The following is a 16,669-nucleotide window of genomic DNA, read 5'->3' on the forward strand; positions in this document are numbered from 1 at the left end:
GTAATTTATCTTATGTTTTTTCCCTGATTAGATTAGGGTTATAGACTTGGGGGAGAAAGACCCTGGAGACAGGGTGCCATTTTTATCGCATAATATTAAAGATACATACTATAAACATGATTTATGACTATTGATGTTGATTTTGATCACCATCCTGAAGTATAGAGTTTATTATATTTGTCTACTTAAAGGTTTTTTCCGCCTTTTCATACTCCTCTTTGGAAAGAAGTTACTGTGTACAGCCCTTACTCTGCTGTGTATAGCCTATAGCTATGTTCTTTCTCCTTTAGGGTGGAGGATTGTGTAATTTATTTGGAATTCTTCACCTGAGAGATTTGTCTCTTCTCCCCTGCATATTAATTAATTAATCCATATGGACTCATGGACATTTATTTTATACTCTGGGTTGTAATCCAGTGCTACTTTATTTTTTGCTCAAATTGTTAACAGTTTTGGCTATTAGGACCTCTTTCATTTGGCTGTTGTGCCCCTTTGACCTACTCCCATCTGTGTGAGTATTTTTGTTTGTTTGTTTGTTTGTTTGGGGGATCATGCTCTTTCCTTCTTTCTGGAACTACCTGGTGCTCCAGGCTCATCTTGTATAGTTCCTTAATAATAGAATCAGCCATTTCTCTAAAGAGGTAGGATTTTGTTGTTACAGAAGAGAGAGAACAACATACAGCAAAGACAGATGGATGCTCCTCCCCTTTTCTTAAAATCTGAACTTGTTATGTTTAGTTCTTTACCTTCAAAGGGCCTCTTCCCTTTTTAGTCCAAAGCTGATGATTTGACCTCATTTTAATTTTCATGTTATAAATTTGGACTTTTGTACTTAACTCAGGATTTTTGTGCAATTTGGACCATTTTGGTTTCAATAAATCCATGCAGGGATTTTTCATCTTCTGTAATTGAAGCCCCTTTGAGACAACAATTCAGGGACTTTTGACTTAACATTTGAAGGATTAAGGCTAGTCTGTATATTTCTTTGTTCTTTTAATGGAGTGCATCATACATTTTTATGGATAATGAAAAAGTTATTTCACCATCACATTTGAAATCCTGCTGTCTGTGCCTGTATTTGTCTTTGAGATTGCCTTAGGACACCTGATTTAAAAAATTTATAATCTTTATAACATAATGAAGAAGTTCTTCTTAGTCTTTTTCTTAAATTGTTTTGCATATCCCAGGAACAGTATCAATGTGACAGCTTGAGAACTACTTGAAATAAGACTATTGATTTTTTCTTACTTCTCTGGTTCCCAGAGTTTTCTGAATTTTGGGGCATTTAGAGCCAGAGGCATTGTCCCATAATTGAGTATCTGAGAGTGATATGGAGCTATATTGTGGTGGAATGTTTGCCTGAAAAACTCCTATACACTATTTAGGAACCATGGTGGTTCTGTATTTTACTTTTTCTGCAACCCACTATGGATTAGTAATCAGGAGGGCTTTGAGAGTAAAATAAATGCCATACTGACTTCTTAGGATTCCAGGGGAGACAAGATTAGAAAAGGAAAGACTGTCAGATCCTATTAGAAAACTAAACTAGTTTAGAAAAGAATATCCTATCCCGTTACCTAAATAACTTTACATACAGAACAGCCTACCATAAATGTTATATATAGAAAAAGCTGAAGTAGTTAATTCTTTTTATTAATAACATCATTAGTAAACCTAACTGTACTATAGATTTTATACTACTTCATTCTTTTCAAAATTGAAATGCCTTCATGGATATTACCTTAATGAAAGTATTGGTCTAGAGGAGCAGTAATGTGGATAATAGTGCTTTCCTCTTTTATCAGATGGCTCTGTGAGGCTCAAAAATACCAAGTTCATATAGTAAATAATCAGTAACAGAAAGCAGTTTCAATCATTTGTGTAAACTTACATTCAATATTGTTGAATGCCTCTTTTGGCAGTGTAAACTTTGCTACAGAGAAAAGGACCATTGGGTTATCCAAATTATTAGCTCCTTGCTGTTGGGATCTTACTGAGCATTTACCATGAACCAGGCTCTGAATCTCTTAAACTGATGCTCCGTCCAGGTGGAATGAATGAATGAGCTAATGTTTTTCTTCCTACATTTTGATGCTTGTCTACTTTTCTTTAGCGTCATCTCAAATTCCTTTTTAGGTCATCTTTTCCTTAACACAGTCTGGATGGTGATCACTGCATTTATTACAATTAGATTTATTTCCATAGAATATAGAAACTCAAAATAACAGTGACTTGTACAGAACAGAAGTTGTTTTTTTTTTTTTTTTTCATTTTTGCATTCCCACCACCTAGTTCAGGGCTTGACACATTCTACTTGAAATAATAAATGCATTACCTTGCCTGATTAAGCTGCCACTGAGACGATAGATTTTAGCCTATGAAACAAGCACCATCTGGGTTTGGGGAACGGTATGGTGATAACAAAGCAGAATTTCTTAAAGCATACTCCGTGGACCACCTGTGGTAGAATAACTTGCTTGTAAAATGTAGATTGCCATGCCTCATGCCAAGGGATATAATTTGAAAGGTGTAGGATGGCGTCCAGAAATTTTCATGTCTTATAAATTCCTCTGGGTTATCTGAGAACCACTGGGAGAGAGGGAGGGAAGGAAGGAAGGGAGGAGGGGAGGGGAGGGAACTGATTTGCAGTCTCACAACCTTTTAATAAATTCTCAAAGTAGTGGCAGGGGCTCTATTTCCAGTCCTGGCTCCTGAACTCATGGTAAGACCTATGGCTTCTAGGATAGTTCCCCAGAATTAAGGCCAAGATTAGGAAACAGCTTAAAATTTTATTTTTCACTTGCATAAAATAAGTTTTTAGGCAGGTAGTGAAGTGTGGGAATGGAGGAAGATGCATGAAGTCATCAGCAACGCAGCTTCTTTGCTCTGATGCCCTTGTTCTTATGATCCAAGGTGGCTGCTAGAATTTCATTCAATGAATCTATCAATTCTTTTTTTTTTTTTGAGAGGAAGTCTCACTCTGTTGCCCAGGATGGAGTATAGTGGGACAGTCTCAGCTCACTGCAACCCCAGCCTCCCAGGTCAAGCAATTCTCCTGCCTTGGCCTCCTGAGTAGCTGGGATTACAGACATGCACCACCATGCTCGGCTAATTTTTGTATTTTTAGTAGAGACAGGTTTCACCATGTTGGTCAGGCTGGTCTTGAACTCCTGACCTTGTGATCCGCCCGCCACCAGATGGCAGGAAGGAGGAAGGGAAGAAGTAGAAGACAAATCCCCCTTTATTTTAACGAGAGTTTCTAGAGGTGACATAGAAAGCTATATACTTCTCTTTGGCCAGAACTTAGCCTTATGACCACATTTTCCCACAAGGATATCTGGAATATGATTTTTTTTCTTACCTGGCCCAGTAAACAAACAAAAAAACCCTCAGGATTCTGTTACTAAACAAGAGGTCATTACTGCTCTTCACCATAATCATTCATTCTAAAGCTGCCCAAATATACATCCTGGATTCCCTTTACCTCTTGGCAAGTGATTTTGCCAATTCTCAAAACCAGCTATCATCACCATCCTATCTATTTACACCTACATCTACTCCTCATAATCAGTGGGAAAAGTGCAAAAATTATAGACAGATATGATTTCATATAACCTTTTAGTTAATTCCAATTAGATTTCTATTTTTAAAATGTGGATTGTCATGTCCTGTAATTATTTTTTACAGCAGTTGTTTTAAAAATGTTCCATATTCCACTTTATTCTCTACTCTCCCCTCTTACTTTATTTTACCTTGTTTTAAATAGGGTTAGGTGTAGGCTGGATGTAGTGGCTCATGCCTGTAATCCCAGAGCTATGGAAGGCTGAAGCAGGCGGATGGGGGTCAGGAGTTTGAGACCAGCCTGGCTAACATGGCAAAACCTCATCTCTACTAAAAATACAAATATTAGCCAGGCATGGTGGTGGGCGCCTGTAATTCCAGCTACTTGGGAGTCTGAGGCAGGAGAATCACTAAAAGAGTGAAACTCCATCTCTAAATAAATAAATAAATAAATAGAGGCAGGTGCAGTGGCTTACGCCTGCAATCCCAGCACTTTGGGTGGTGGAGGATTGCTTGATGCTGGGAGTTGGAGACTGCTCCTTAGAAAAAATAAAAATATTAGCTGGGCATGGTGGTATGCACCTGAAGTCTCAGCTACTGAGGAGGCTGAGGTTGGAGGATCACCTGTGCCCAGGAGTTTGAGGCTGCAGTGAACTGTGATTGTACCACTGTACTCTGGCCTGGGTGCCAGAGTGAGACCCTATCTCTTAAAAAAAAAATCAACCTCAATTTTGAGGTACATGATGTGTCTTCATGTGTATCAATCTCAGTCTCTCTTTTTTCAGTAGGAGATATGGCTTACAGGTGGTGATGGGGTGGGGGGGACATGCCATTTCTCTTGACTGCTTTTCAGAGCAGTGACTGAACAAGGCGTGCTCTGAAAATACCTGTTGAAAGAACAAATGGATAATTTTCCTTCTTCCTCTTACTTCCCTCCACTATTTAGGATATAAGATTGTTTCCATATTTAAAATATTTTATCTTGACTTTGTTGCATTTATTTTCCATTTCTCACAGTTAACTTTTTATATTTTAAGGAAAGGTGACTATTCTTCCTTCTTAATCAACTCCTGACTGTTTACTAATTTCTTGGTCACTTCACTATCTTGAGTCTCCCTCTATGAATTTTCAGATTTTTCTTTGAGATCCCCCTCCCCTTGGCCTCTTGTTCAATCTCCTTGATATTTCTGTAGCATACTATGTTATTGACTGCATGTTTTTGGAAATACCTTCTTATCCTTCTACTTTTACAGATTTTCCTTCTATATTTTCTCTGTTGACCTCCTTCAGCTCTGTTAACAGTGAGGAAAACACCGTGTCTTTGCCTTCATCTTGATTCTTCTCTCTCTTTGCCCTCCCCAGCTTTGTGCAATATCCCAGTGGCTTGCCTGCTCTTTTACCTTCAGCTATTATCTCTGTATGGATTCCCAAATTATATAAATTGTGTTCACTACTCCTTACTGCATCACTCATTTTGTAGAGGAATTTAAGTTGTGTTATCTTGTGTTATCTTAAACATTATGTTTACAATTACTGATGTTAGTATTAATGTCCTACCATCACATTATTAGGGCATTGCTTCTGAAATTATTCATTGGAGTAACCCTAATGGATAAGGAGAGCAGCTTCTGGTGGGCTGTTTTGCTTGTCTAGAAAGTCCCTTCCTTTATTCTTTGCACCTTTTTTCTCTTCGTAAGATCAAGTTCAAAAATCTACATTTGACAAAAATCTGGATGACACCAGACTTCATTGATTTTCTGGACTTTGAACTCCTGCCATACTCATTTATCTGTTTATCTGGTACTCCTCTTGTGCTTCTGTTATATTGTATTTTGAATAAATCATCTTTATTGTAAGTGTCTCATCTCACAGATAGCTTGTAATCTTGTCCCTCTTTGTACTCCCAGTGCCTGGTATATAATTGGCACTTAGTAATATTTGCTATGGATGATGGCACACCCTTTTTATTTAATTATGTTCCATTTCTAATAGTGAAATTACTTAAAAAAATTTTTTTTCTTAAACATTTTATTTTTCACAAATAAAATGGATGGTGCTTGGACTGAACTGAATGACAGATTTTCAATACCTGATTGCACTTGGCTTTGCACTATTTTAAGTACATTATAAGAGACATGGAATGATTGTCTGAAAAGTAACTTTTCTTCATCTTTGTCTTTGGAGTGTCATGTAAAAGCCTGGAATAAGAAAACCATGAGAAGACCTAGTAGGATCTCTGAAAGCACACAAGGTTTTCCTTTGCAAAGTTAAAGACAGGGTAAGAGTGGAAGGAAAGAGAGAAAAAGAATATGAATGAATGTGAAAATACATACCTACTAGACTCATACCATTTGGTAAATAAGGTCAGGATGATATAAAACCAGCCAGATAGAAGGATAGTTGTGTCAAAGTAGTGGATATATTGGAAGGATGAGAATTCATATCAAGAACATTTGTGCTCCTCACCCACAAGTTACACAGTTGTTTCTATGATACATTGTTCAACAATATGGTAATATGACAGATGTACTCAGTAAAGTAGGACCTGTTAATATATGATGCCTTTTAAAGTTAAGTTATGGGAAATTCACTGTGATTGGACTTTAGCTCCATGTATACTGAAAATCTAGACTAGTTGCGTATGATTTTAAACTCAAGTAAGGGGAACAAAAAACTCAGTTCACTTATTTATTTTATTTTCCTTTTTTTTCCCCTAGGGACTTTGAAGTACTGCCTTGTAATTCTTAATCAGCCTTTGGACAACTATTTTCGTCATCTTTGGAACAAAGGTAATCTTAATTAACATTTCTATTTCTTTGCTTTCTTACTTTATTTGGGACTGACTGAATATCCTGAAACCTGACTAAAAAGTGGAATTCATAATAAAGTGATTCAATTATTAATTATTAGAATAAATTATCGTTGCTTCCTTGTTAAACTGTTTAAATGTGATTTCCAAAGCGAGGACCCCCAAGGACAGAATACTTTACCACACTTTCAGAACTACAGTGTGGATATTAAGCCTGAATCCTCAACAAGTATTTGTTCAAGTGTAAATTATTTTTGACACCAGTGACAGCAGAAAAGCATCCACATGCCTCATTTGTTGCAGCATCCAATAATAAGATATCTGCAGGGTGATCAGATTTGCAAAATCAAAAAAGAAAATGATGCTACTATGTAAGAATCTCTTGGGGTGCTGAAAAATATGGTTAAAAATGGGATAGTGTCACAGAATTAATACTACTGGAAGGTTCTGTGTAACAAACAGACTTTATTAACTATTTACATTATTCTTTAACTTTTATAGGATTACCTGTAGGTTAGAAAATAATGTTCAATATCATTTGCTATTTTGAATCTCTGCTCTTCTTCGATGAAACCTTGAGTTTTTTTTACCCTAGAAAGGAGCATTTTGTTGAGCTGTCAGTAGAAGTTTTAGGCCAAAGTAGATAGGCAGAAGAACTTGATTCTTGATGCATTGATGCATATTTTTGTTATTCCTGTTTCTCTCTTATCGTCACAGAATTCTTTAGTATTCTCAACATTATGTTTATGTTTCTTAAAGTGCAAACCTCATATTTGAATAAGCTCACATCTGTAGCTGAGATAGTTGTGATACTAGAGGGAATAAATCATCACAGGTGATTTTGTATAAAGAACTTTTTTTGTCTAATCTGATTACAGTGAAAACTCTTGGTATTCTAAATTGAGCTGTGTTTAAGTTAGTCAACTTAAAAATTTGATGTTATAATTGTTCTAACAGTTCTCTCAAACCATAAAAATTATTTAACTACTAACTTTTTTTTCTTAGCACTCCACTAATAATTAGGTAGTTATTTGAATGGCTATAATGTCTTTTGTCACTGTGTCTCTGGTGTCCAGTGCAGTATCTGTCACGTAATTGCTATTAATGACAATAAATGAAAGAATGAGTTTAGTATGGCTTATATTGCTAGAAAATACTAAACAAACTGTTTAGGTACATCCTTTTATTTGAATTTATTGTATCAGATTTTATATTGTTTGGGGAGAATGTGAGTGACCATTTTATTGCAAACATTAGAAATAGACAAAATAACCATTGATCTGAACCATTGGAGACCTTGAATATTCAAAGCTACATCTAAAGAAGTCTCTTATGTCTGGGGGAGTTGAGGGTCTTAATTTTGCACATAGTGTGAATGATGTAGATTTTTGAGCTGACCAAAGTTCCTCATTTTATTAGTTTTTCCATAAGGGTCAATCTGTACATGAAAAAAAGTAAAGGTATCTGAAGTATCATGTATACTGAAATAGCTAGTTAATTCTCATTTCAAAAAGAACTTGTCTTTTAGGTTATCGAGATGTTAAGTTCTTTCACATATATACTAGGATAATTCTTGGTGTTCTGGAGCCTTTAACTATTGTAAGAAGCAGGCCTATCGATAAATACTAAAGAGTAGGTTTTTTGTGATTCTTTTAACAGAAGCTGTGCTTTTTGAGCTTGAGTTGTTAATCTTAACATAGGAAAGGCTTAGGAAAATGTTTAGGGCAGCATCTAGAGTTTGGGAGAGGAGAACAGTATTATGGGTTGGGGTATTAGCAAGTATGAAATGGCTTGAGGATGCTGTCCCCATTACCTTTTAACCCGTGTACTCAACATTTTCTTCAACTTCTGTTCTGTGGTACAAAGATTTGTGAAGAGCTGAAATCAAGGGATGAAGACTGGGCTGTTAAAATGGTTGAAAGCTTCAAAATGCAGAGAAATCTGAAGAGTATTGTATAGTATGTAAGACTCCTGCATAAAACTGGCAATTTGACTTTATGCTAAGGACTTCTGTTAAGTAGGTATTTCCTGAGATTCATTTCAAGAGAAAGACTATGTTGAAAATTTATCTTAAAAGTTTCTTCTTGCAATGGTTAGGTGATACTTTTACCAGCAGCGAATCTGTATGGGTCTGCAGCAACTTGATCCTTGCCTGCTCAGGGAGAGAATTCAGCTGAGGGGCAGAAGTAGGTTTAAGGTAGAGGGAGAGACTGAGGCTAGGTTTAGAGCTGGGTTAAGAGTTTATTAAAAAGTTTTAGAGCAGGAGTGAAAGGAAGCAAAGTGAACCTGGGAGAGGGCCAAGCAGGTGACTGGAGAGATCCAGGTGCCCTGTTTGGACCTTGACTTGGGGTTTTATGCGTTGCCATAGTTCGGGGGTTTGTGTTTCTTCTCCCCTGATTCTTCCTTTGGGGCGGGCTCTCTGTATGCACAGTACCCAGTGGCCTGCCAGCACTTGGGAGGGGCCACACACTCAGTGTGTTTACTAAAGTTGTGTGCATGCTCATTTGAGCCATTTTTCCCCTACCAGTCAAGGATTCCTAGAGGAAGGTATATACCAGTTAAACTCCACCATTTTGACTCTTAGTGTGCATGCTGAGCCCTCTCGCCCAACTCCAGAGACCTTATAAGGAAGCCGCTGATCACCAGTTCCAGGTGTTTTCTATCTATTGGGAGATTGTCTTTCCCTGGTGCAGGCTGCCACCAATTATTTTAGAGAAACAATTTAACAACCTCCTGAACATCACCTATGGTGGCCTGACATTCCTAGGGAGGGGCGCTCTCCTGCCATGCTCATGTCTGCCTAACTACCTACTCTAACCATAGAAGTTACGAAATGTAGCTTAAATGCCTAAGGAGAGAGTTTAAGGGAGATTAAAATTATGGAGGTTTTAATGTGGTTTCTTTTTTATACATCATGAAGTTTGGTGATTTCTTGGTTAGAAGTCTTGGAGTATATCGCTACCTGTTCCAGCATTTTGTGCATTCAGTTTGATGATAAAATAAGCACTCAGGTAGGTAGGTAGGTAGGTAAATAGAAAGATGGGTAGATAGAAGTAGAGTTAATATCTAACTTTTCTGTAATATCAGAGAGTATTGCTGTTTGTGAATTGCTGTTGGTCTTAGATTTACTAACGTGTTTTTAAAAAATTTTTTGTCAGGCCTTCTCATTCCAGGAAGTGTCTTTCTCTTCCTGAAATATGTGAACATATGATAAGTCCAAAGTAGGGATATGTATGTTAGAAGGGCTCTGCATATTTGTTATAGGTTAGTTATTCTCTATTGGGGTCATGATGCTACCAGTGTTCTCAAAGTTATTAGTAGAAATCTATGTGCTACAAAACATTATGAAAAACAGACCTACCAGGCATACTGGAACGAGGTTATATTGAGTGACTGTGTATGAGGTTTCTAGGATTTCAGGTTAACACATGTCCTCATTGTTAGCTTGCATTCACAGCCTTTCCTCGTTTTTTCCACATGATCCACAAAACATGTTAATTAGATTATGGTTAGATGATCAGATTCTTTTACTGTCATCCTTAAGATCACACCAGGGTATGGGCAGCATACTTATTTTCATTGAAACTGAAGTCAAAATATTTGACATATCAGGCGGGTCTTACAAATTAAAAAAAGGCACAAGTAGCATTCATGAATTAAAGTATAAGCAAGGTCTTTGGTTTTATAACACTAGTTATGTTCTATTTGTTATTGATTGATACTAGTTGAGGCCCTTCTGTGTAAGGCACTGGGCTAGTTGCTAGGGAAATGATAGTGGCTAGAATTGAGAGTTGGAGTCTATAGGTGCAGCCTGTTCCTGTGAAGGCATGTCCAAGCCACAAGTGCTTAGAATGAACTAGCTATGCCCCTGCTTCTTAAGAATTGATATTATTGCAATAGTTGGTTAATTGACTCTACCTCGTTCATTTCCATATGCTTTTCTTTAAAACAAAAACACTCTACCTAAATAGTTTTTAATAAAGACTAAATAGATTTGCCGTAGTAATTATGCTAATCTTGTGCTAGTGATTAGTATTGCCATTAGAGTTGCTTTAAATGAGGTAGAAATCTGCTGTAAAGCACCTTGCTTCAATAGTAGTTTTGTTGCAACAAACTCTTCCCTTTCTAAATTATGCACCCCAGTCCTTTGTGTAAACCTCTTTTCACCTGATTATTTTAAGTTAAGCACAGCCAACTTTATATTACATAAAGTTTTATATCCTGTAAACTTTATATTAAAGTTTTCCTTTTTCCTTTTTCATTCTCATTTCTCTATGTAGTGGGACCTATTTATCTCACTTTTGGTGTCTAATGTGTTTATTCTCATTAAAAAAGAGAAATCAGATGCCTGTTACTTTTACATGTAGATTGATTGAATAATAGATAGTTATGCTTTAATATGCTTGGTATCAGTTGCTATTTTAATCCTATTGTATCTGTTGCATGCATTACTCCTGTTAGAGGAATTTTAAGGGAAACATGTTTTTTGATGATATCTTTGAAATTTTGAAAGCACCTTAAATTTCTTTAAGCTGACCCTGGAAGGACCAGTCCCCCCAAGAATGTATATCCAGTATAATTTTTTCCTTTGGACTCATCTCCATGGCTACCTTTTTCTGTATATTTAATGATTAATAGGACTGCCATTTACTTTTTTTCTGTCTAAAATAGACTTTCACTTTTTTATATTGTAGACTTTACCCATGCTTTAAGGGCCAACTCAAATGCCACCTCTTCTGAAAGCTTCCTTAGCTTCCCTATGTAGAGATAGATTTTCTCAAATGTCACCTTGAGAATGAACTTCTTGAAAATGGATAGAAAGTGCTTAGCTGATGGTGTTTTCTTAGTTCTTGTGAGACTGGCCTGGTAGCTCTTGCGGGTCATCCTGACAATTGGGAAAGGTCAGTGCCTGTCTGTGATGCACTCAGTGACAGGTCCTGGAAATCCTCTTGCGCTAATGTGGACCAGTTAGCGGCTGCAGGCACATGCTCACGCTTCCTCGTGCACTCTCTTTTTCCCCAGATTGCTCTTTGGTCTTCAGTCTCAGTTGGGTCCCTTTAATAATTCTGCTAAACTTGAGCTTTGTCACTCACATTTTTTTCCTTTGCTCTATGACTCCTCTGTACTTACTTGATATTTCCTGGTACACCCAATCAGAATTGACATTTTCAGTACTCTCTCCTTTTGTTATAGTGCGTGTGCAAAAATGTGTTTCTTTTTCTTTTTTTTTTCTTTTTTGCCTTTTGGTTTTATGCCTTTGACAATTAATTAGATGCCAATAAATGTATCATTGGAATATATCTTTTTTATTAAGATATTATGGTAGGGTGCATCTTTTAATTATAGAAGGATATATCAGTTAGTAGTAACCTTATCTCCTTATATCCTTGTCCAAAGAGATTAATCAGATATTGGGTCCATTTTGTTAAATAACTTATTTATGAGAACTGTCTGTTAACATTTATTTATATATTTATTTATTTACGAGACAGGGTCTCACTCTGACCTAGGCTGGACACAGTGGCATGATCACAGCTCACTGTAGTCTTGACCTCCTGAGCTCAAGCAATCCTCCCACCTCAGCCTTTTGAGTAGCTAGGACTACAGGCATGCACCACATACCCAGCTAAGTTTTTATTTTTTGTAGAGGTGGGGTCTCCCTATGTTGTCTAGACTGGTCTTAAACTCCTGGCCTCAAGTAATCCTCCTGCCTTGGCTTCCCAGAGTGCTGAGATCATAGGAATGAGCCACTGTGCCCATCCATTAACCTTAATTTTGTAAATGTAAACTTTTTAGTTTTCCGTTAGATTTTCATCTTTAATTATAGAACCATGTGTGCATTTTTAAAAGTTAAAGTCTCACAATTTGATATAAAAAATGTCAGTCCCCATTAACTGTCATTGCCTTCATTATCTTCGTTTATGCTTTTAGTTTTTTTTTCATTATTTCTCATGAAATAATTTTTAAATATAATTCTAACAGAGTAATAAGTGAAATACTACTAATAAGGAAAATGCCCCTGAATTGGTGATTGCAAGACCACGTGACACTATGTGCTTCATGGCAGTTAGTATAGACATTTCAACCGCCTGTTTTATTTCATTCTTTATACCATTTAGGTGTGTGTCCAACTGGTATGTATAAGTTTTTCCAGAAAATGGCTGCCAAGTTTGTATGGGTATTTATGTTTTCTTTTTTAACATTCAACATTTTATGTATGTTTTTTCAGTGTTTATGCCATGTTTAATTCATTTGCATATGCATACACACACAGACACACAAACACAGACACACACTGTTTTATCTTTTGTCTGGTATTAGGCTTCAGTGAAGTCGGCCTGATGTGTGGATAATTTGAGGAGTTTAAGCACATTGTTAATAGTTATCCTTGCTAGAGAGACTGAGTGGTATCTTTTGTGTGCTTGTACCCTTAGTGAAAGACATGAAAATAAAAAAAGAAACCCAAAGAATTCTGTCTCTCAACTAACCAGGTGGTGGACTATTACATAAAACTAGAATGTCCAAGTAGAACTTCAAAACAGACAATTTACTAGGGTGAAATAAACATTTTTCATTTCTTTTCTTATAGTTGTTGTGCCCGCTTCTTAAGAAGGTGTGATATCATTTTCCCAATCAAAATGCTTGGGTCTTAAATGCCCTTCCCTGAAACACAGACATCTTCATTTTTAACAAATATTTACTTTCCTGTAATATATTTGTTACAGAGCAATTAAGGTCTTTCCTTCTTGGTGGTTTTTTTTTTTTTTCTTTTCCTGTTTCACTTGTAATATACATTTACTCAGTAGGTTTAAAGACATCTGAAAATGTGGGCTTGGGGAAGCAGTTAAAGAAACTTGGTGGGGTTCACCTTCATTTTCTCCCACATTGCATAGTGTATAGTAAAATATGGAAACATATATTTTTGCCCTGAACGTACTTTAAGCTCTACATAATGTTATATGTTAGATAGATATTAGTGTTCCTCCTATGTGTATTTAAATTGTCATTCCATGTTTCTTCTCTTTTGTAATAATTTGTTCCAAGATTGACTCCTTCTGGAATCTTATTTTTTAAGATTATACCATTTAATTGAATATAGGTGAATTAAAGAACATTTACACTGAGTATTTGTGTACAATAATAGACTAAAAAATAACTTGAACTTTTTTTGTAGTACTAGTTCTTGGGGGCAGCTGAGCCTTTTGAGCTTTCAGTTTTACAGTAATAGCTGCTTTGGGGTCTATGGAAAGAAACGTCCATTGGTGTAGAAAAGATCGTGGTGGGTTCTAACATGCTCTCCTCCAGTTCACTGGGAGACAGACATTTGAAAGTCTGGTCTACGTTCTTTCTATATTTAGAGTTTACAGGTGATGTTTGGGACAAACTGAATGGCGTGACATGGTGACATGGGAGAAACCATAGGTTGAAACACTTGTTTAAGCTAGTAGAAGAGGAGCTGGGTGGGGTGGGTGGGAAGAAATATTCTGTTTTTGAACGTGCTCAAAAGAACTGAGCAGTGTGCACTCTGGCATATCTAGTGGCAGAATCTCTATGGAAGTAAAATAGTGATACCTTCAAGTAAGGCTTCTTTGTTATCTAAGTAGTTGTCATGAATGTAGCTTTTAGGGATTTGGCTTGTTATAAGTACATGAATGGGGAAACTGTCACATACTTTTTTTTTTTTTTTGAGATGGAGTCTCACTCTGTCACCCAGGCTGGAGTGCAATGATGTGATCTCAGCTCACTGTAACCTCTGCCTCTGAAATAGCTGGGACTACAGGCATCCACCACCACACCTGGCTAACTTTTGTATTTTTAGTAGAGATCAGGTTTCACCACATTGGCCAGGCTGGTCTCAAGCTCCTGACTTTGTGATCCACCCGCCTTGGCCTCCCAAAGTGCTGGGATTACAGGTGTGAGGCACTGTGCCTGGCCCATGTACATTTTTATTATTTAAATGCATCCAGGTAAAGATGCAGGTGGTCACTTCACCTGGAAAATGCTGGGCTTTTCGATATCTGAATTTCAGTTAGGATGATCTGGGAGCCATCTGTTCTAGCATTGAGTAACTTTAGTCATTAGAATTGAAAATTCTGAAATAGTTCAGCTATTACACTTAAAAGTACCAAATTGACATTATTGTGTCCATTTCTGTGTTTAGTGTTTCATAGAACTTATGTTTTGAGCACATTTAAGTGAACATTGAGCCAAAGATCTGATGAGCAATTTGTATACTTGGTTCAGGTCCATTGAACAAAACAGTTATGTACAAGCTGTAGTTTCTGTAAATAAGGCTGGCAGAAAAGATGTATCTCAGTCACACAAAAATATTTGAGGGACTGCAAAAAGATTACTTAAATGTATAAGACATTTTAATACATTGGTGGTACAGAAGAAAGTGCATGTTTTTTATATGAGACCAGAGGTAAATTTATTCCCATCTTCCAAATGATGGCCCATTTCTATTGAAATCGATATTTAATCATTCTAGGTATTGCCATACAAATATTATGAGATTTTTAAGAAGCACTGTGCTAACTTCTTTCCCAGGATTCACTCAGACTTTATGGAAATGACTTAATCTTTGTGTTTAGTGCCACTTCTGGTCATATTCCTCTATCACAATTAAATGGTATTTCTTCTTTTTGAATTTACTTCATCCACAAGCTTCTTACTATCAACTACCACCATGTTTTTCAGTAAATTACTGCCTTAGAATTTGTCTCTCAAATATATTATTAGTTAATTCATTCAGCATTTTGCTGACTACATTTAACAATAGCCAACACACAGATAGTACTTACCATTTGCCAAGTAGTATTCTAAGAGCTTCGCATGATTAACTCATTTAATCCTTTGTCAACCTTGTGAGAGCAATACTATTATTGTCCTCATTCTACAGGTGAGTAGACTGAGGTCCTGAAAGCTTGGATGGCCAATTTTCATTCACACTTCTAGTAAATGGAAAAGCTGGGGATTAAATTCAAGCAGATAAATCAAATAGTGTAAATAGTTGTGTAGTGTGTGCCAGGCATACGGATGTTTGGTGACTTCAGTGTAAGGCTTATATGATCATGCCCTCAGCTCATAAATGAGGGGCTAGGCATATTTTTCTGTGAAGAGCCAGATAGTAGATATTTTAGGCTCTGCAAGCCATGTGGTCTCTGTCACAACTCTTCAACTCTGCTGTTATAGTGCAAAATCAGCTGTGGAAAATATATAAAAGAATTGGTGTAACTGTGTTCCAAAAGCATTTTATTTGCAAAAATAGGTAGAGGATTGGATTTTGGCCCATAGTCCATAGTTTCCTAATCCCCTGATCCATTTTAGCTACCAGCCAGTGCTTCCTATCTGGAATTTGGATATCTTCCTGGAAAACTGTTCCTCCTTCAGTGTCTCAGGATCATACATTTCTCTCTTTGGCTAGTAGATTTCTTATTATCTGTCTCCTGTTCTTTCATACTTACTGATGCTGCTCTTAATTTTTTTTTTTTTTTTTTTTTTTTTTTTTTAGACAGAGTCTTGCTCTGTCGCCTGCGCTGGAGTGCAGTGGCATGATCTCGACTCACTGCAACCTCCGCCTCCTGGGTTCAAGCAATTCTCTGCCTCAGCCTCCGAAGTAGCTGGAATTACAGGTGCCTACCACCATGCCCAGCTAATTTTTGTATTTTTAGTAGAGATGGGGTTTCACCATCTTGGCCAGGCTGGTCTTGAATTCCTGACCTCATGATCCACCTGCATTGGCCTCCCAAAGTGCTGAGATTACAGATGTGAGCCACCGCACCTGGCCCTCTGCTCTTAAGAGTGCATTACCAACTTTCATAGTATATTGGTTGCTATCTGCTTTTATTCTGACCCTGATTTGTGTGATAATATTTATCCTATGGTAAATCCCTACCCTCTTACTTCTCTGTCTTTTCTAGCATCTGAATAGTCAGCCTGAATTATCCCTTTACTTTGCTTACCATTTCTCATTTGTAAACAGATTTACAAAGTTGGCTAGTGGAAGTCATGCTATGCTGCCAACTGAGGGTGTATAAGTTTGATATTTAATGACAACTACATTCTCCTCTATATCATCATATGCACCTCAATTGTTTATTTTCCATAACAGGTATAAATAGGGTGAACTTTGAGGAATCTATTAGAGAGAATGAAGTGTTTCATTATTAGTCATACTTTCCAAATAAGTGTCTTGCTTTAAAGCTTGTAAAACTGCCTGACAAAAGACATTGTCACTGCTTTACTAAAAAGGACATTATCTAATGAGAGCCTTTCTCCTTACTTAAAAATGTCTGT

General features: G+C 36.8%; 1 protein-coding gene across 1 annotated transcript in view; it reads left to right on the forward strand.

The window, feature by feature from the left end:
• Positions 1–16,669, forward strand: part of TPK1 (thiamin pyrophosphokinase 1) — a 395,367-nt gene that overhangs the window by 65,027 nt on the left and 313,671 nt on the right. Inside the window, exon 3 of the mRNA XM_012447567.2 lies at positions 6,279–6,350. Within this exon, the coding sequence (XP_012302990.2) occupies positions 6,279–6,350 (72 nt within the window). The remainder of the gene's footprint in view (positions 1–6,278; positions 6,351–16,669) is intronic.

The sequence above is a fragment of the Aotus nancymaae genome, unplaced genomic scaffold (genome assembly GCF_030222135.1).
Source record: "Aotus nancymaae isolate 86718 unplaced genomic scaffold, 86718_ANA_hifiasm-v0.15.2.pri h1tg000002l, whole genome shotgun sequence".
Classification (NCBI taxonomy): Eukaryota; Metazoa; Chordata; class Mammalia; order Primates; family Aotidae; genus Aotus; species Aotus nancymaae.